The sequence below is a fragment of the Sparus aurata genome, chromosome 22 (assembly GCF_900880675.1).
Source record: "Sparus aurata chromosome 22, fSpaAur1.1, whole genome shotgun sequence".
NCBI lineage: Eukaryota > Metazoa > Chordata > Actinopteri > Spariformes > Sparidae > Sparus > Sparus aurata.
The window spans coordinates 14,124,896-14,144,973 of NC_044208.1; the positions used below are offsets into that span (position 1 = coordinate 14,124,896).

General features: G+C 40.0%; 1 protein-coding gene across 9 annotated transcripts in view; it reads right to left on the bottom strand.

The window, feature by feature from the left end:
- lama2 (laminin, alpha 2) overlaps positions 1–20,078 on the bottom strand; it is a 226,251-nt gene that overhangs the window by 30,992 nt on the left and 175,181 nt on the right. For 6 of the 9 annotated variants that reach the window (XM_030404447.1, XM_030404445.1, XM_030404444.1 and 3 more), the window contains 12 exons: positions 14,593–14,755; positions 10,395–10,473; positions 10,173–10,304; positions 8,031–8,147; positions 7,597–7,760; positions 7,158–7,296; positions 5,788–5,890; positions 4,669–4,785; positions 2,887–3,069; positions 2,520–2,525; positions 1,691–1,845; positions 545–688 (listed from right to left, as the gene is read on the bottom strand). In XM_030404447.1, the coding sequence (XP_030260307.1) occupies positions 545–688; positions 1,691–1,845; positions 2,520–2,525; positions 2,887–3,069; positions 4,669–4,785; positions 5,788–5,890; positions 7,158–7,296; positions 7,597–7,760; positions 8,031–8,147; positions 10,173–10,304; positions 10,395–10,473; positions 14,593–14,755 (1,502 nt within the window). The remainder of the gene's footprint in view (positions 1–544; positions 689–1,690; positions 1,846–2,519; positions 2,526–2,886; positions 3,070–4,668; positions 4,786–5,787; positions 5,891–7,157; positions 7,297–7,596; positions 7,761–8,030; positions 8,148–10,172; positions 10,305–10,394; positions 10,474–14,592; positions 14,756–20,078) is intronic. The other 3 variants (XM_030404440.1, XM_030404448.1, XM_030404446.1) reach the window with 1 other exon arrangement.

The following is a 20,078-nucleotide window of genomic DNA, read 5'->3' on the forward strand; positions in this document are numbered from 1 at the left end:
ACTTCATTTTGTGTGTGTGTATGCACATAAAGCAGGCAAGTATGATAAATGACATATAATATACAGCAGCTGAGGATTGTATTAAATATGATTAATGCTTTAATATGGAACAATTTAAAAAATGTAAAAATGTCATACAGATTTGGAGAGTTTTATCAGCCATAGATAGACAAAGTTTGACAATTTTGACCCAGAGTCATTAATACATATTAGTTAGAAAACAGAATTAATGTTAATACACAACAGTGCATTGGTATAATGCAAAATGCATGTTGTTGAGTTGATGAGATGAACTTAAGATCTCTACACTCATGACAACTCACAGTTTTGCTAAGCTACATTTATTAAGACAAATCCTGGATGCCATTCTTGGCAGATCTAATGAAAAAAGAGCTTATTTGTGCTTTAAGACTACAATCAAACTTACCGTCATATTGAAGTTGTGATAGTAGGTTCAGATATACCTCCATAAAAGTCAATGAGACGCGACTAAAAAAACAAGGTATTGTAATTTCTAGGAAAGTTAATGAAACAGTGTACTTACGTATTTGGCTGATCCCAGGTAGAAGAGCAGGTTATCAGGTGTGGTGGTTTTCACGTGAAGGATGATGGTGTTGTACCTTCCTTTTCTGATATCGGGGCGGTAACTACGAAGACAGTCTCCACCTGAAGAGACTGATACTTTGATCTGCAAAGAGGAAGAGAAAGAAGAGAAATGAAGACAGTATCAGCATGAAGGAATTTGCATTACACAGTAGCTGTAGTTTTGTATTTATTCTATACATTGTGAAAGAACACTATTAGACTCCATGGTTTTAAGGGTAAGTCCATCAATTGTACACATTAAAGTGTACTTACAGGTCTTGGGGAGTACTACTACATATGTGAAAAAGTAGTGTGAAGCCTTTTTTAGCTCCAGAGAAGGCTTCATGTTGTCTGATGAATTGCCTCCAGTGTTGTTAGACACTGGCTAAGTTGCATTGTGGGTAATGTGGGTGTAGGATTTAGAAAAGGAGTAATGCGTGAAATAAAAGGGTGATATTTTTGGTTCTGCTGTATGAACTTTGGTCATTTGTTTTTAAACTTTCCCTAATGAGTTGATGCTAGACAAATCTATTACCCACAATGCAACTTGGCCACTGAAGGGCAACACTGGAGGTAAATTATGAGATTACATGCAGCCTACCCTGGTGGAGTTACACTTAAGATAAAAGTAAAACTGAGCCACAATCTTTTGAACCTTTAACCTAAACCAAGATTGGCAATATAAATAGAATTAAAATTCTGCATTAGTAGTGAATTTGAATTGTTTTTTTTGTTCGTTCAATGAGATGTTTAAAGGAATATTAAAATGTAATATCTGGTCCAGAAACTAAACCTCAGATTACTAAAATAAGATGTAAACCTGTAAACTACTATCATGTACAGAAGAAAAGACATTTAAGAGAAAAGTTTGTAAAGCATTTATGATATACAAAAAAATAAATACAGCATAAGACATTAACTTTAATACATAGTGAGATGTAACACAATATGAATTTAAAGATATTCCTACAAAATTTAAATCAAAGTAATTGATAGCAAAAGTGGAGCTGAGGACGTAATTGTGCACTTAAATAATAATCAATAGATGTACACCCTCGATAAGTTCAGGCTGAGGGGCGTAGATGTCAGTCTGTTGACAACTTACTGAGTTAGCTTGTTTCCTGGCTTGGTTGATAAGTTCCTTGATTTGTGAGATGTTTCGCCTCAAATTGTCCTGCAGCTTTTTGATTGGCTGAAGCTTCTCTAAGAGCCTGTCAGCCTCGTCCTCCAAGTCCTTCACTTTAGCTCCTGCAGCGTGAACTGAGGAGAAGGAGATAAAGTACAGGAGTTATACCTAACAGTAGAGCAGTTGTTATATTGACAATAAGCAGCGCATTACAGCTGAGATAGCATGGCGAGCCAAAGAGTAAAGAGTGTTGGCAGCTTCGAAATGACTGATACTACTCAAGGAAGAAAGAGAAACACGTAGCAGGAGCAAGAAAGATGGCGAAGCCTGTGAGAGATGAACAAGTAAGCATAGCATTTAAAAAGGACTGTTGCTTTTATTTATCGTAGAAGCTTGAAACTGAAAAATACATTTAGAAAGAAGGAAAAAGAAAAAGAAAGACTACCATGCTTTGCAATGTGCAGAGCTCTCATGCTCAAGCGGCATTATTAGAAGCATCTACTGTTTACTGTACAGCTATTAAAGATGGTCCTAAAACTAACGGGTGATGCTCCAATACCGTTGTTGGAATCAGATCATTGTGACACAGTTGGTGTTGATTAAGCTGGAAACACACTGAGCTGACAAAGACACAGTGTTTAAATTGTTGTTTAAAATTTACTGGCAGTTATTTCAGAAGCAAAGCCTACAAATGTCTAGAAATGTGCGCTGGCAAGGAGGTGACATTGCTCGCATCTGTAGTTGGCAATTACAACATGGTATTGGTGCATCACTTTTAATATGTGTAAGGTAAGTGAAATATACATACTGATGGCTGTGGGGATTGAAAAGAGGAGAGACAGGGAGAAAAACATCAGGTTTCTGTTGAATGTACCATCTTACGTGGCTCTGACATAATAACTTTATATCTCCAAATAATCAAACATTAACACATAAAGATTAGGCAGCCATATTCTTAGACTTTAGGAATCTTTCCACTGGGTCCGAGAGAATGAAACTGACATCTTTGGAAGATAAAACACGAAATTAAGGAACGGACAAACAGGAAATAACCAATCAAATTACTTTGGAAAACTTGGTAAATATTCAAGCAGCCAAAATAAAACATTGTCCTGCTCTTACTTGTATTACTAGACTATGTCATGATGTACCAAGTCAAAAATAAAGGGCTTTACTGTTTTTCTCGGGGTCCTGGATCATCTGATTGGCCGTGTTGACCGTGTCCTCCAGCTCGCTGTAGTTCCTCTGGAGGCCATTGAGCTGCAGGTTCAAGTCCCCAAGCCGCTCCAGGACATCTATAGCGGTGGCATTAGCATCTGCTGCTACAGCCTTAGTGGTTGCCAGCTTAGCTGCCGTGTCTGTCGAAGAATGATTAAAAAAAAAAAAAACATTCATCAGTGGGCATTAGTTAGTCTGGCCCATTATTAGTTTTAATGAGGCATTGTTTATCTTGGTGAATCGATCAGTGTGACACAGCTGACTATATTATAAGACTTTGTATTTAGACAAGTAAGCTTTAGTCAGACTTCTAAACCATTAGTTCATAATGGTTTAAAAGTCTGACTGAAACACATTGATCTAAGTTTTTAAAGTTCTGAATGGGACTGTGATATGTCATTATTCTTATCTAACATTTCTGTAAAAGCTATACAAATATTTAGAACTAATGGTTGTTGGGAGTGAGAGAATGCCACGAACAAAATTAAAACTTTCCTTTAAGTTTAAAAATTCACAGTTCAATTTCCATTGGTTGACACAGGTTTTGTATCAATACTCATGCTACAAACTGATAAAAAAACATACATTTTTTGGACATTAGCCAAGGCAGTTCACTTTGCAGATTAGTATATTCTTCATTATATTAGTGTGTAGGTTTGGGATGAACGGTCTTCAGTTTAGGTCTGTTGCTTTTGTTATCTATGCGCACTAACCAATTTTGCAAGGGTAATTTTAAATAGTGATATTCTGCAGACTCCTGAAACACAACAAATTGAGGTTTGCTTCATCTCAGCAAAATCGTATCTGTTTTGGATACTCAGCATTAGCCCAGAATTTGTTCAGAGCAATACTTTTATATTGAGATAAAACTTAACTAAAAACTAAAACTAAATATCTTAGTTAACTGGAATAAAAATAAAAACTAGACCTTGGGACATAAAATTTACAGTAAAGATCTTAAGCTTTAGTCTTTTTCAATTAAGTCAAATTTGTCAAAACAGCAAATAAGAGGAAGCATTATTTCATATGCTCATAGAGACTGGGATGTATACATGACGGTGAATGACTGTGAGTCAATTCCTTTAAAAAATGTATGTGATTGTATTGTAATACCTCAACTGAACTTAAATCTGGCCCCTGACATACTACTAAGACTTAAACCTACGATGAAACTTATAAAAAAACAAATCTTAACATTTTTAAACAATACAAAAACAAAGTGAAATGAGTAAAATCTGGAAACCAACTGAAACTAAACTGAATCGATAAACAAAAATTAGAAACAAAAGAAAAATAAAAACAAACTATGGTAACTCCGGTTCATAATAATATTGATTTCTGTCCATGAACAACAAACTGTTTTCATGCAGATCGGTCTCTCTGACCGCGACATCTTACAGTATTGTGTTATTTTGAACACACTCACAGCACTTTGAATTAGAAATTTAACATGCTCTCTCTTGGCCTCTGGATCATCCATTCACAATCTGTTGAAACTACATTTCACAGTTTGCTGCGTGTTGTTGATCCGAACACAACCGTGTGCATCACTGTGGTTCAATAACCTCAGTATCACTGCAGCGCATTTCCGTGAGTCTGTGAGTACTGACATGTGTCAAGTTGAGTTTACCAGAGCAGCTGACCTCTATCGGCACAGTGATATTGATCCACTCCCTCTTTTATCTCTCTCCCACCCGTACACACACACTCGTACACACTGTGTGTTTGTGCAGTCATACCGTTGGGGATAGCGTTGAGCGTTGCCATGGTTCCGTTGACAGCTTTCAGCAGGTCTTTGGATTTGTCTCTGGCTGCTTTGACTCTGCCCTTCAGCATGGCCACACTGTCTGCATTCTCTACACACACAAACACACACACATGCACAATGATGATGATGATGATGATGATGGTTTAATTTAAAGTCAAGGCTGCCTACTAACAAAAACACAAAAGGGTGAATAACAGTCATAGAGAAGCAGATGAAAAGTGACATGAAATGAAATAAACTCTTGTTTATGTTTAATACACACTATATGTTTGAATAATTACTGTGAACTTTTTAAAGATTACAGTTTCTTGAACAACAATTAGTACTCTGTTGTATCCTTAAAATGTCCGATCTATACAGTCAGTTCCAGAGGAGGGAAGTAACAATAGTGCAAATACTGTAAACAAGTAAATTTTTCCGGTATCTGTAATTTAATTGGGTATTCATTTTTCTTACAACTTTTTACTTTTACTCTTGACATTTGAGTAATGGATTATTTTTACTATGGGTCATTGCACATCGCCTTTCCAAGATCACCAGCAGACTTGGTGGGGCACATGCCTTAGAAGTCACCTTATTGATATTTCTTTTCTTGTGTCTTTCTTTGCACATGTTTGCAATTGAGGTAAATGTAATCAAGTTGAATCCCTTTGATACTGTGATACCTGGATAATGTTACTGACCTAATTTAATTAGTAACTGTGTTGGAATAACTCTCCCAACCCTCACAAGACTTGGTCTCAGTGTTTGTCCCGCATGGCATACGTAGCGAGATAAAACTAAGTTTGAAGTAGTTATAAGCTACCAATAACAGGGGAACAGGGGAAACAGGGGAGGAATGGGAGACGTGAATGAGGAGAAAAGGTGTGTGGAGTGACAAAGGCAGCAAGGAAAATTGAGAAATTAGCTATCTAACTTATTACACTCCAGTGAAGAAGCTGAACCAGTACCTTCTACCGTTAACAGGTTCTTTTCTAAACAAGCATCTTTACTTCTACTTGGGTAAAGAATGTGTGGACTTTTTCAGCCTCTGGAAAAAGTTCTGTCTGCAACATATTGTACGTGCACACACATGTATATTTATGATTACCTTTGACGTCATTTTGAAGTCCTTTAGCTTGGTTTAGCAGTCTGTGACTTTTCTGCAGTGCACCTTGAGCTGCTTCCTTTACTGGAACATCTGGGCCTAAGGCCTACACACACGCACGCACGCACGCACGCACGCACGCACACACACACACACACACACACACACACACACACACCACACACACACACACACACACACACACACACACACACACATACAAAGTGAGCAACAATACAACATCTGTAATTTAAAATGCTTACAGATGCTTCCAGAATCATTTAAATCCCACACATGAATTAAAAAACATGTTTAGCAATGCATAAAAAGGTGCAATAATTTCCATTCTACCTTCTGTAAGATCAAAGCAGCACTTCACTACTTTGCATTGCTAAATGATTTTCTAAGAAAGGCACTCCTCCTCACATTCATTCTCCACCTTCCACCCGTTCTTTCACTGTCTTTTTACTTTACTTTTTTCTCCTGCCCTTTACCTCCTTCTCCCCAAAAGTAAAAAGTAAAGAAAGAGGGAAAGAAAAAGGACAAAGTGAAAAAAAGAAGTCAAACAGGCGGAATGAGCTAAAAAGAGATGGGTAAAAGGGAGAGGAAAATGGCAGAGGAAATGCCAAAGGAATGAATTGGCTCACAGGAGAAAAATGTGAAAACAGAGTGGAAAAGAAACTATTACAGAATAAAGGGCGGAAGAAAATCAAAGACAGGCAATGTAACCAAGGCAAAAGCAAACAAATGGAAAATGAACCGAGGAGAAGAAAAGTTAAACAAGTACGAGAACAGAGAAAAGGGGGGGGGGGATGAATAAATGAAGAAATAAATTAAGGAAAGAGGAAGTAAAAAGGGAGATTTCAGGTGTGTGTGTGTGTGTGTGTGTGTGTGTGTGTAGTCATGATAATGGAAGAGGGAGAGGAGGAAAAAAAGGAGGAAGAAGAAGGATGGAGAAGTGCTTTGATCTCTCAGCCATGACTAATGGAGAGCCTGAGCTTACATTACTGTTACTGCATGCGAGACACACACAAACACACATGGCAAGCCCGAACACATACACACACACACACCACCATAGCTAGAATACTGGTACTGTGTAAATACGCTATATGTGAATGTGTGGCGGATTACAAATGGCATGAAAATACCTGAACAGTTCAGGTTTTGGGAATGAAAATTTGATGTTTACAATCGCGTCACAGAGAAAAATATGAAAGGGCTGTTGAAAGGATGTTTTTCTCCTAATGAATTATACTTAATGAAAAATGACTTATTTGAACTCTGAAGGAAACAAGAATTCTGAATAGCATTAAGAAACTTCTACTTTGAATTTTGTTTTTGCTTGTGTCTTAGTAGTCGTGTCCACTCACCAGGGCCAGTGCCTCGCTCGCCCTCTGTTTGGCTGCCTTTGCCTCTTTCTCCGCTGCATCGACATTCGCTTTAATATTGCTGTAGGCCTTGAAGGCAGCTGTTGCATTGAAGGAGAGGTTTTTGGCTTCAGCCAAAATACTGTAGGGAGAGAGAAGACAGGAGAGAGAAACAGTTTTCCATTTGTTTTTTGTCTCTTTTTGATGTGCTTCAAATGTGAAAACCCAAATGCAGGACAATCCCGAGACACCACGATTACTTGAGTTTTTACATCAATAGAAGTTTGGAATGTAAGAACTTTGACATTCAGCCCTAAAACTTGTCTCTAAATTCACAATCTACTTCTTCAATCTTTAAAAAGAGTTTCAGCCCAGTCTGCTAACCGTACACTTTACCTAAATATGAGCATGTACAAACATCTGGGAATGTGTTTATATTCACCCATCCAGAATAGCAGCAGATTCATTCAGCTGCTTGGCGTGCTCCTCTGCGTCGTGCACGTGATTAGCCAGGCTGCCGTCACTCAAACCATCGGTGAGGCGACTGACTTTATCATCCAGCTGGTCATGAAGAGGACCCAGTTCGTTTCCCATCCCCTCCAAGTCCTACAGACGGAAAACAACAAGGCTCTGCTCACTTAACTTGGTGATGTGGAGTTGAGAGAGAAAAAAAGAAGGTCGGACCCGTTCGAATTACTCTCTGTTTTTTAAACTAAAGAACAGAAAACAGAGCCAAATAGAACCCAGAGAGATATTCTTCTTCTCCTACAAACTCCACTTTCCTGATGCCAAAAGACTCAGAGAAGACCTCAGGCCGAACATTCAACAGTAGACCAAGTTTCTAAAGAGTTAGATGGCTCTATTAGACTTGAGTACCTCTATCTCCTTGATAATGTTGTCAGAAAGCTGGTTTGCTTCCTCCAGTAGTCGTTCTCCTTCTCCGAGGATCTCTTGTGCTTCCTGTTTCACGGCACTCACAGCAGAACGCTTCCTCTGTGAAAAAAACAAACAGCGTCAAGAGCTGCATTCTGGATCACCAATGTATGAAATTAAGGGCCGCAACTAACAATTATTTTCATCACAGATTATTTTGCTGAATATTTTCTTAAGTCACTACTACTATTTGGACTGGCAGTTAGAGAGTGCTGCTTCACATCCTGGGCATTGCCGAGGTGCCCTTGAGCAAGGCACCGACCCCTAACACTGCTCACTGGGCGCCGCGGCATGTGTGGCTGCTCCTTTGCTCATCTCCTCTACACTGCATGTGTGTGTTTGTGTGTGCGCACCTGTGTGTAATGTGAGTGGAAAAAAGAATTCCCCAATTTGGGATTAAAATAGTTTATAAAATTAAAAAAAAAAAAAACTAAAAAAAATATTTGGCTGTGTGCTCCTACCAATCCTTGCATCTTTTACAGTCATGGTAAATCTGGTCTGGTCCCTCCCTCTAGGACCTGTATAATTATCTTCTCCTACCATGATAGACCAGACCTCTCTCTCTCTGTTCTGTATAAGTGAAAAATGACCTGTCCTGAAATAATCGGTCAGTATCAGGCTTATACCCGCTGTCTACATTGTGTAACAGTCAGAGTAATTGAGTGTAGCGCCACCTAGCGCCTCCTTTTGTTTATTGGATAATGTAATCTGTACCTAGAAGAAGAGCAGGTGTACTTCCACTCCATCATGCGTAATGATGCCGCCAACGGTGTGAAGACCCCTTTTTATTTTACTCTGTTTTGTGATGTGTTGGTTTAGGACGCTCGGCCTGTGTTTGTCAGTGCATGTATGCATGAAATAACTAGTGCCATAGAGACCTGGCTTGGTATGGTCTGTATAGTGGAATAAAAATAAGTGCGGAAATCCAACATGTTGCCTGCCGTGTCTTTAAGCTCAGACTAGCTCAAAACTGAAACTCTTGTTGTGATAACAACAATGGGGGCAATCACTCAAGGGCATTATTTAGTTTTAAAAACCTTAACTGACATCGTATTCTTCCTGTAAATGCGGTGATTGTGATGCGACCTCTCCTATCAGTGTAAACCCACCCCCGCCGTTGTCTCCTACAAGCTTGTAAGTGGACCGATCATTTTTTTTCCCCCTGCTTTTGTGAACCATAATCAGGGTTAAAAAAATCCCAAATGGGACGTTTATGGAGATTATCCACATTGTTGTTGTTGACTTGAGAGGATGTTCATCACATGACTACGCCCTGCCATTCCACAAAAGCATTCAGGAATGGCGCAAGGACTGCGACAAAGACCTCAAGCTGCCAACCTTAATTTTTCGATCTTAATACTGTCGAGCATCCATTGGATGTGCCAGAAGACGTCAGAGCCATGGAGGGAAGAACATAGCCATGAGGGGGTGTACTTGGTCTGCAGTGGTGTCTGTGGTTGTGTCAAAGACCTTCCACATGAATGCCAGGACCCAAGTTTGGATTGTAAAGAGATGATTAATGTTACTCACTTCACCTTTAAGTGTTTTTAGTGTTTTGGCTGATCTGTGTAATTACACTGGAACATGAGTACAGTATGACTTGAGTGGTCTGTTGCAATTAGGTAGCAGGGAATGCTAGATTACTTTCCTTATGACCTCTTCCTGTGGTCTTTTGTACTAAACCTTTTGCGTTTTAGTTTCACCTGAAAAAACTGGTGAGGAAGTGTTGTTCCTTTACAAAAATTGCTAGGAAAATTTAATTACCGGTCATGTGTAGGTCAAAGAAACCCACTTGTGTGACCATCAAGGTTCTCGTTTTTCTTTAGCACACCAAGGTCAAAATCAACCAAGGCAACTTAGTTTGAAAGGAAATCAATTATAATTATTGAAGAAATGAGGATGGAATATTTAACCTCATAGCTTATATATTATGAGAGGATTCAAATAGTAGTTAATTTCACTACGCATGATTGAGAACACAGTGACCATGAGTATAGAAATGATTTAGGAATAAACCCCATTGCTTTCTGACTGCATTTGTGTGTGTCAATGTGTGTGAGACCATGATTTTGCGTGCATCTCTACCTCCAGGGCTGTGAGGTTAGCTTTGTTTTGTTCGGCCAGTGATCCAGCCTGCCTTGTCTTTCCCTGGGCAGAGTAGAGAAGATCCTGGGCCTCCTGGAGCTTCGCCTCATGGTCTGAGAGCTTCTCTTTTATCTTGGGAAGCAGATGGGGAAGCATTAAAGTTAATGTCATTAATTTAGGGACATCGAAGACAAAAGAGGAAAGATTAGGAGTTATAATTACCTCTGCTTTCAGGTCTTCTGTGGCCTGATGGGGGTCGCCAAATAATCTCTTCACTTTCTGATACAACTCCTCTGCAAGGCTGGAAGAAGAGGGGAGGGAGAGATTAGAAAATTTACATTTAGATTTTGGTCATTTAACACAGTGTTATTCATGGGGCACAAACGTTGAACAGTGGAATAAGTTAGTATATGTGAATGCAACAATTCACAGAGGAGAGGCGAGGAGAGTTGTTGTGATGCGTGACCGAGCCTACCGCAAGACAATAATCACTCCATATGACTGAACGCTGAAATGCTGGAATTGGAATTGCCGATTTCCTTCTATTGATCCCTCAGGCCCAGCTGGATTAAACTGTTGTGGTGTTAAACATTTCCAATGTGGTCACACTGATGCGGGCGTGTTTGCATGTGACTGGGTGGGCGAGTGAAGCAACATGTGGTGATGTACGCTGCAGTAATGTCAGCAACAGATTAAACTGGCAGATAATGAGGCTGAAGAAAGAAAAAAAAACGAACAACAAACAACTGCAGACATGGGCCTCATCAGCTCAGGAGTCTGATGGAGATACTGTGAGGCATAAAATTGCATAAGATCCAGAATGTTTTCAACAGACAGCCCACAAAACAACTATTGAGGGAGTACAGGCATGAGAAAAAGAGTAGGAAGGTTTTGTTAAAGGGTCATTTCATCTTTTATTTACGGCTTTGATATGCTGTTGTCACCCCTGACATCGTTCATTTGACAGCATATTTGGAAGCTAGGTGCTGATACGTGTTGGTCCCTGTTACTATTATATTATGTCATACTTCATTATATCATAGTTTATTATTTTGTTATTACTTATACTATAATGTAAAGCAGGATTTTGGTGTTATAGTTCGTCAAGGGAGAGCTCATTTTGAACGTTTTTGTATAGGATTGCAACTAATGATTCTCTTCATTATGTATTAATCTGCTGATTGTTTCCTCCATTAACTGATTGTTTGGTTTGTAACATTTCTGCAAAAAAAAAATAAGAAATGCCCAGGGCCCAAAGTAACACCTTTACAATGCTTATTTGCCACTAAGTCATCTCAATTGATGAACTGACTCTAATCATTTCAGTTCTGCTTGTATAAAAGGTTTGTGTGTTTGATTTATAACAAAACATTGGATTTTAGAAACTCTAAAACTATACTTCCCTGAGACGTACAAGACTAGACTACTGCATTGCTTGAGTACAGTATTTGAATCGATGTAATCAGTTACAATTAACCACCGGCTCTGATCCTGTCACTTTGCACAAGGAGACACTGAGCCATACAAAACTGGGAGTAGGGAGTGACAATATTTTTTTTTTCCATCTTGGGGAAGATAGATTTTAGACTGGTGGTGTCACAACAGGCATGCAGCAAAACAGTATACAGAGCACTGATGGCTTGGGGCCAGTCTACGACCTCCAGAAGTGACTGAATTATTGTCTAACAGCTTTGAAAGCTCCCTCCACCTCAACACCTTTGCAAACTCAAATTCGAAGGGGGCCGTTTGTACAATTTCTGTGTGATTAAACTTTCATCTCATGTGGCGATTTCAAATCTCTACGTGCAAAAGACAGATTTTTTTTCATCCTTTACACAACTACTTTTGTCACTTTGTGTTGAACTGAGTGCTTGGAAATGCGCAGATCTAAATGATGATTATGTCTCACCTCCCACTATGATAGCAAGCTTTTCACACCGCCTTTGAGTGAGGCTTTTACCTTCCGACTCGGTGAGATCATACATTGAACAAACTAGCTCTCTCCAAGAACAACCTGGCCCTTAGTGTAAGTACACAACCATTTTTGAAAATGGCAGCACCAGACTGAAGTTGTTTGCTTGAACTTCTTCTTCATCTTCCAGTTTTTGCTTCATTTGATCCATCACGATTTGCAAAGCAGCCTTTAGTTCATTCAAAATTCTCTCATTACTCTTTGCTTTGACAGGAATTTTTAGAAAGCCTTCCCACTTTGGAAGTATTTACAACAGTTTAATAACCATATGTTTACCAAGGCGTCCCTGTAATGAGTCTTATTTTTCACCTTCAGCATTAATTAAGACAACAAGTGTCCTCCAGTTGACATCACTCAGAGGACAATTTCCCACAGTTTTGGGATACATGCAAGGTAATGATTGGGGCTGATGAAACTTTAATGAACCCTTTGGGGAATTGTGTGAAGAAAAACATAATATAATTAAGAACAAAATAAATGGGAGGGGTGTGTGAGCATTACTCAACTGGCTACTATATCATCAGCATACAAATACAGTATATCAATGGAAAGTGAAACTAGGAGCATGAATGCAAAGACTATACTGAGAATATATAAAAAATGGAAAAATAAAAAACTTGTGCAACTGTGCCAGCTTTTAACATTTTGCTGAAGCATCCCTTTAACATCTGTTGCTGCTTGTGTTTTTCTCTGCTGATCCCCCTCGGGGTTCAGTCAAATAATCAAACACAGACTGACAGACAAGCCAGTCAGCGGCAGTGGCAACTTCTCTTTGCCACTCTTATTCTTACACCCTCTCCTGCTACAACTCTGTCCATCTGTCACTTGTTCCCCTCTCCCTCTGTGACTCTCCTTTTTCAATACACGCTCTTTGTTTCTACCCCTATGGCCATACAGTGCTTTTAATTACCTCATCGACCCTGTCAACATTCACTGAAAGAGACAGATGGGAAGAGAGGGGGGGAGGAAGGAGGGATGAATAGAGTAGATTACTAATTTCATCAAATGTCTTGAGAGAGGGAGAGGAGGAAAGTGAGAAGCACTTTGCTGAAACATCAGCAGGGACTCTTGGCTTTGGGATATGGAGCAATCCGATGTCTGCTCTGTCAAATTTAATTCTGTGTCAACAAAGAGAAAGAAAGAAATCAAAGAGAGAGAGAGAAATATATTCAAGGACCAGTGGTTTTGCATGATTAAACTCTTTTCCGGTGTGTTGTTGCTGCATCTTTTCTACCACTGTAGGCATCTGCCAAGCTCCCTTTACTTCTGTATAAAATGAAAATCAATTAGGCCCTAATTGACTCTTGAAACTTCTGTAACAGGAAAAGTCAGTTCTGAATTCACTGTTGTCAAAATTGCACTGTCAGCAGTAGGTAGAACAGTTTGAGTGTAGATTATTTGAGGAGTATAAACAGCTTAAGAGTGTAATCATAATGTAACTGACTAGAGTAGGGTCGATAAACAAAAATTCAAACCCCTTTGATATTAGGCTTCTAATGCAGTATTTCACAACTACATGTCAACCAAGGCTCAGCCGCTCCCTAGAGGAACACAATGAGAGCCCACAAATGAGAGTGTAGCGGCACTACAGTCCATCAGGCCAACTGCAAAACATATCGTTTTCATTTCTTGGAACAATTCGACTTAACTTGTCTTCTTCCAAATTTGACTTCAGTTGAGTGAAACTGTAGTCACGTATATTATCCTTGCAAGTCAATTAGTTTTCCGCAACAATTTCCTGATAATATGTGACAGTAAAAGCTTTGTTAAGAAACAAAGGGTCTCTTTCTACTGAAATGCTAGGGGGCTTTTCATTTGAAACTGTTACATATTTTTTTACATATGGATTAATTGAATTGAATTTCATGGATACTCCATTTCTGTCTCCACTTCCTCTCAGCGAAAAGAAACTGTCTAGTGCAGAAACACAGCATAAAAAAACAAGTTCCCAAGTTCCCAGCAGGGACAAACGCAATCCAAGATACAAAAGGTGAATGCATTAGCATAGGGGTATGTGCAAAAAATAAGAAAAAAAATACATATATAAAAAAAACAAAACAATAGGTATTTTCAAAAAATAAAGAGTGGTTCCATACCAACAGTCGTAGTCAGAATGAGGCCTCTGATTAAATCAACTAACAACACTGACAAAACACAAAAGATTAAAACTAAAATGCAAAATAGCAAAGATACTCTGTTTTTTACTCTCTCCAAACGGTATTCTTGGCATATTTTCACTCAGTTCTTTAAGAAATTTAACACCCGTGCTCCGCTCATCATGCGTGTGTGCACACTCAGAAATGTGTGCCTGAGACAAAGACTGATCTGTCTGATAACTTTTCTCAAAGTCTGTAATTTTCCTGTGTGTGGGAGAAAGATATGTGACCTGTGCGTGTGGTTAAGAGCGTGTGTGTGTATGTGTGTGTGTGTGTTGATGTGGGTCCGTACTCCATCTCCTCCTCTGCGATGCTCTTCTTCCCTCCAAGCTGTCGTTTTCTCATCTCGGCAAGCATGGCCTGGATCTCCTCCTTCATCTCCTTCAGGCTTTTGTCGGGAGCTCCGTCTCTCCGCGAGAGAGTCTGGTTCAACTCGGCAGCCTTCAACTGGAGGTCTGGACACACAGACGCACAGAAAGACTGCTGTGAGGATACCACAGATGGACAGATTCAGTTTAAGTTATTGCTTCATAAAAGCACCGACAGAAAAAATAAAAAAATGTTCAGTTTCTCTTCCACCATCTCTGGAAAATATCTCATCTTACTTTAAAAAGACAAATAAACACTTTGGAAGAGTATTACTGATATCGATGCCTTCAGGTGTCTTTGTTTTAATGTTCGCTTTATTTCAGTTGCCCTGATTGCTAATCAAATCTGCATTAATCGACTTTGAGGCCACTTAGGGGCAGAGTAACTTGTGGCACTTAACTCCAAACCCACTGGTTCCTGGATATGACAGAAATCTTTAAAGGTACCATATTATGCTCATTTTAAAAAAATAGTGTAACTTTAAAATGGGTTACACTGATATAGTTTCATGTTTAAACGAGACAATAATACTACTAGCTCTGACAGGCTGAGCTAAATGCTAACATTAGTATGCTAACTTGCTCACAATGACAGTGCTAGCATGATGATATTAAGCACGTGGGTCGTCAACAGTTTATGTCTTTCAAAAAAATTCAATGTGAATGAAAATACACATTAACATGCATCCGACATTTGAATATAAAATATATATCTGTAAAATAAATTTTAAAAATTGACAACATCAACACTGATGATAGTCTGCCCATGATTCCTTGTGCCATCATGCGAGCAAGCTAACCTAACCATATGCTACCAAATCACTGTTTGGCATCTATAAAAGGTGCACTATGTAGTTTTAGGGAAGAAATTATAATCAGAAGAGAAAAATCTTATTTGATTTGATTGTGTCTCAACAGACTACATACACAGTTTTTATGACCAAAAAAACTGGACAAACGAACTGATATGCGGCGGACCCTGCCACCTCTCTAGCTTCAAACAGTGTTCTGTGGACCTTATTTTCCTCTGAGAACAGCTTGTTTATTCATTTATGAAAAAAGATAAATATTTCTGAGGTTGTATTATTACGTCATTAATATTGGAAATATTAAAATTGCGATTTTGAACGTCTTCTCCAAATCTACATAGTGCCCTACAAACAAATATAGAGTAAAATGTGGTGATGTTGTACCATACTAGCAGTAAACAGACCTGATGCATGCATTTCTGTGTAAGCTCCACTGTCATATGTCAGCTTTATGGCTCAAACTGAAATAAAAAAATCAAATCGCTTGATCTTCACTCATTTAAACACAGACACATGCTGAGAGCCTGACACACACGCGCACACACAAACAATCAAACTTTAACACCATTCAAAGCCAGTGATTTTGGCAAACTTCACGTTTGCCCTGCTTTTATTAAATTAAAGGCGTTGAAATCTCAAACCAATAAATCAGTGATGAAACTACTGCTCTAAAACACTCCAAGGTTCATTTAAATAATACTCAACCAACTACCAACTGCTGGAATTTAATGAGGAGTGTGTGTGTGTGTGTGTGTGTGTGTGTGTGTGTGTGCGTGTGTGTGCGTGTGTGTGTGAGAGAGAGACAGAGCAAAACAGAGGACGCAGTTGTGTGTTGCCATTATGTGCATGTGTATGTAGCGAGTTTGTTGGTGTTGTTGTGTGAGTTTGGTGTCTGCAGCGGCGGTTTGCTCCTCTCTCATTTAAAATGTAAACGTGGCGTGATTAAAGCAAGTTGGAACTTAAATAGTGTGTTTGTGAGTGTTTGTAGGTACGTGGGTGGGTGGGCCTGTGTGTGTTTGTGGCGATGCAGCATTTTCTCTTACTTGAAATTTAAACATGATGTGATTAGAGCCAAGACAGAACTAAAGCTATCATGCTAATGAACAGCTGCACTGCATATGTGTATGTGTGCGCATGCTGCATTTGTATAAGTGCATGTGTGTGAGTGTCTGTGAGTATCTTTGTTTGTTTGTTTGTGTGTGTGTGTGTGTGTGTGTGTGTGTGTGTGTGTGTGTGTGTGTGTGTGTGTGTGTGTGTGTGTGCCTGCCTGCCTGCCTGCGTGCGTGCGTGTGTGGGTGTGTGTTTCACAGCCATATAATTACATAGCGGGATTTAAAAGCCAATTAAACACTTAAAACGTGGATGGAATCATATTATGGTATCTAGTAAACACGGGCACACACACTGAGGCAAGTGTGTACAGTATTTTCTTGCCTCATTATGCGTGTGTGCGAGTGTCTATGTATGGCTGCGTGTCTGCATAGCCGTGTGAATGTGTGCACATCTGCACTTGTGTTTGTGTATGTGCTGTGTCGGTGTGTGTTTGTGATAGCCACTAATTAAGTCTCTAATTGCTACTCTCAATCATCCAGTGAGCCACGACACACTCTCTTTTCCTCTCTCACAAGTGCACACACACACACTCACAAACACACACTCTCTCTCTCACACTCACACACACACACACACACACACACACGAAAGCCACAATCACACTGTGATTAGGCAGAGGACCAGAGAGCTTGGAGCAACAACAAGGAGAGGACAGTTTCATCACCGCTACTCGTGTTGGTTTTGTTACTTTGTTTTCATCCCAGAAGCCACGACAACTCCATAATGGTAATCAAAATAACTTATTATGGGAATTGCAGAGTTTTACTCAGAGCACATCAGTTGTTTTTAACATCAGTGTGGGTTAAGGAAAGATTGTGAAAAGTGCACATATACCTGCTGAATCCAACTAGGACAGGACTAGAGCTGTTTGTGATAGCGCAGTTAGCTATGCAGCTAGTGTTCCAGACTGGGAGATGGAGTGGTATTACAAGAATGGACAGACTGGGGCTAGCTGGTTGGATCAGGGAATGTTATATTGTGGAACTTTTTTGGCTTCCTGCATCATTTGACTTTCACAGGAATTGTTTCCCCTGCTTCCAGTACTGTATTTAGTTCTCACTATACATCCAGGACAAAAAACAGAATTGATTTCCTCCTTTCTAAATCATGCTGCAATTTGAGCTAAAAGGGCAAGAGAGCTGTGGAGGATGGCGACGTTGGAAAACAAAGGGCTGGAGGGAAAGTTGAACTGACAAGGACCTCTGATGAACTGTGGCTCTGCACCAAACACCAGCTGACATAATCTCCACTCAAGGTTAATGCAGTCAGAAAGTGGACATGGACTGAGCATTTTAAAGTCTGTTTAAAATGTTAAATGTTAAACTAAACTTTCGCCGCCAACATGAATGTCTTAAAAGAGGGTCATAGTATTGTGAAGTCATGCGGTCTCACCACAACTGAGCAACCATCATCTACAAATAAAAGCTCCAAAACAAGTGAGAAAGGGGATCTTCTGTGCAGGTGTCCTTGACGAAGTCACAAATGACTGGTGACACACTGACTAGTTTGTAAAAAAATATCTCATGATCCTAAATTTGATTCAAAATATGTTTTTCTTTTTTATCTTCAAGACTGATATGGAAGCCAGAGAAAGGAACAGAGGGACTAACAATGTGTGTGCAAGAGAAAGAGCTGTTCCATTTTTAGGGGGTGAGCCTTGGCAGCAGCTAATGAAGAGCTCAACCAATCTCAGCACGAATGGTCAGTGTGACCTGCAAGGTGGAACTCCTGGCCCGAAGATGACGATGATGGACAAGATGGCTTGTACAGGAGTGTACACCCGTTGTCCTCTGAAAAAAATATTAGCTCCCAGATGGAAGGACTCAAAAACACTGGACCCCCTTTGAGACCACTAAACGGACGTCGCAGGGGAAAACACATTACAAGCCGGTTACATCACAGCCTCTGATGCGGGGGGCTGAGGGAGGCCATGCTGCAGCTGCACTGGCAAAACGATACTAAAGCTCAAGTGTAAAACAATCTGCTTGTTATGCATGCAGAGACAGAACAAGACAAGTCCTCTGTATCAAGCCAGAGTGAACCATCTGGACTGTACTACAAGGTTCTGCCAGTGAGAGGATGTTTTACACCAGTGGGAACAGAACATCCTGCTGCAGGACGGCTTTAATAGCGGAAGATGTGGATTCATTCAATATCTGTCGTTAAAACAAACACAAAAGTATAAAAAAAAAAAAAACTTCAACACACAGGAGTAAATGGAGAGGAGGTATCCTGCAAAAAGTAATTAATCAATCGATTTACTGCTAATTTATTACCCAACAGTGGATGAACACTCCAAAAACAAATAACCCTCCAAGCTTAAAGCTGCTATAGTCAATATTTTATATCAACAATAGATGAAATGATTAAATGTATGTGAAAGGGGCTGCTTGAGGTGACAAACCCACAGAAAACTACCAGCAGATTTATTGTTTTGGTTTTCCCAGCCACAACTTTACGGTTTTGATTCACCGCTCCTTTAAGTGTTGTTCTAGCTTTTTTCAACAAAACTGTTCAACAGCACTCTTGACTTCGTGTGTGGGCTGTTCAACTCATACGACTGACATCTGCAAGGGCTCAGTACACAGGGACAACGCATGGCTTTTGACTGAGGATGCACTTTTCCTGCTTCCTTCCCAAAAGGGAAGGGCAGGGAAGCCAACAGAAAAGAGGAAAGGCCAAACAGGAAGTCAGGTGAAAAGAGAAGGACAGTCCGAACAGGAAGTCAACAGAAAAGAGAAGGAAGTCAAAACAGGAAGTCAAGAGAAAAGAGAGGGACAGTCTAACCAGGAAGTCAGGTGAAAAGAAAAGGACAGCCCAAAGAGGAAGTCAAGAGAAAAGAGTAGGACAGGCCAGACAGGAAGTCAGGAGTGCCAACAGCAGTAGTCAGAATGAGGCCTCTGATTAATTCAACTAACAACACTGACAAAACACAGGAACACAGGGACTAACAATGTACACTTCTCCAGTACCACAGCAGACAGATATTAGTTGCTGCTGAGTAAAGTCTGGCATTTAGCAGCAGAAAGAGGCAGATGCTTCCCTTGGGAGTCAGTAGAAAACCAAACAGAACTAAAGGGAGACTGAGTATTGGACTTCTGCTGTACATTCATCAGCTGGAAACAACCACTCGTTTTCCCTCTACCTTACAAATGTTCAAGCAGCATTTTGTTGGAGCCGGCTCAATGCTGGCACACACAGCCACCCTCCCAGGGCACGAGCACAGTGACTAGCTGCTAACACAATACAACACACTTAGTCACTGCACCCCATTATCCTGGTGGGGGACTCTTTATCACCGTGGTTAGTGATGCTGCAGCCTGCTGGATCCTGCTTTATTGTTCAGGCAACACTTTTGCACCAGCAGCTGGCAGCAAGGGCGTGCAGCTGGCCGTCGGCCCATCAGCCATTGTGCTGCAGCGAAGTTTTCCATTAGTGGTGCTAACAAGGAGGCAGAGAGATGCTTTTGTTGCCTCACTTCGAAGATG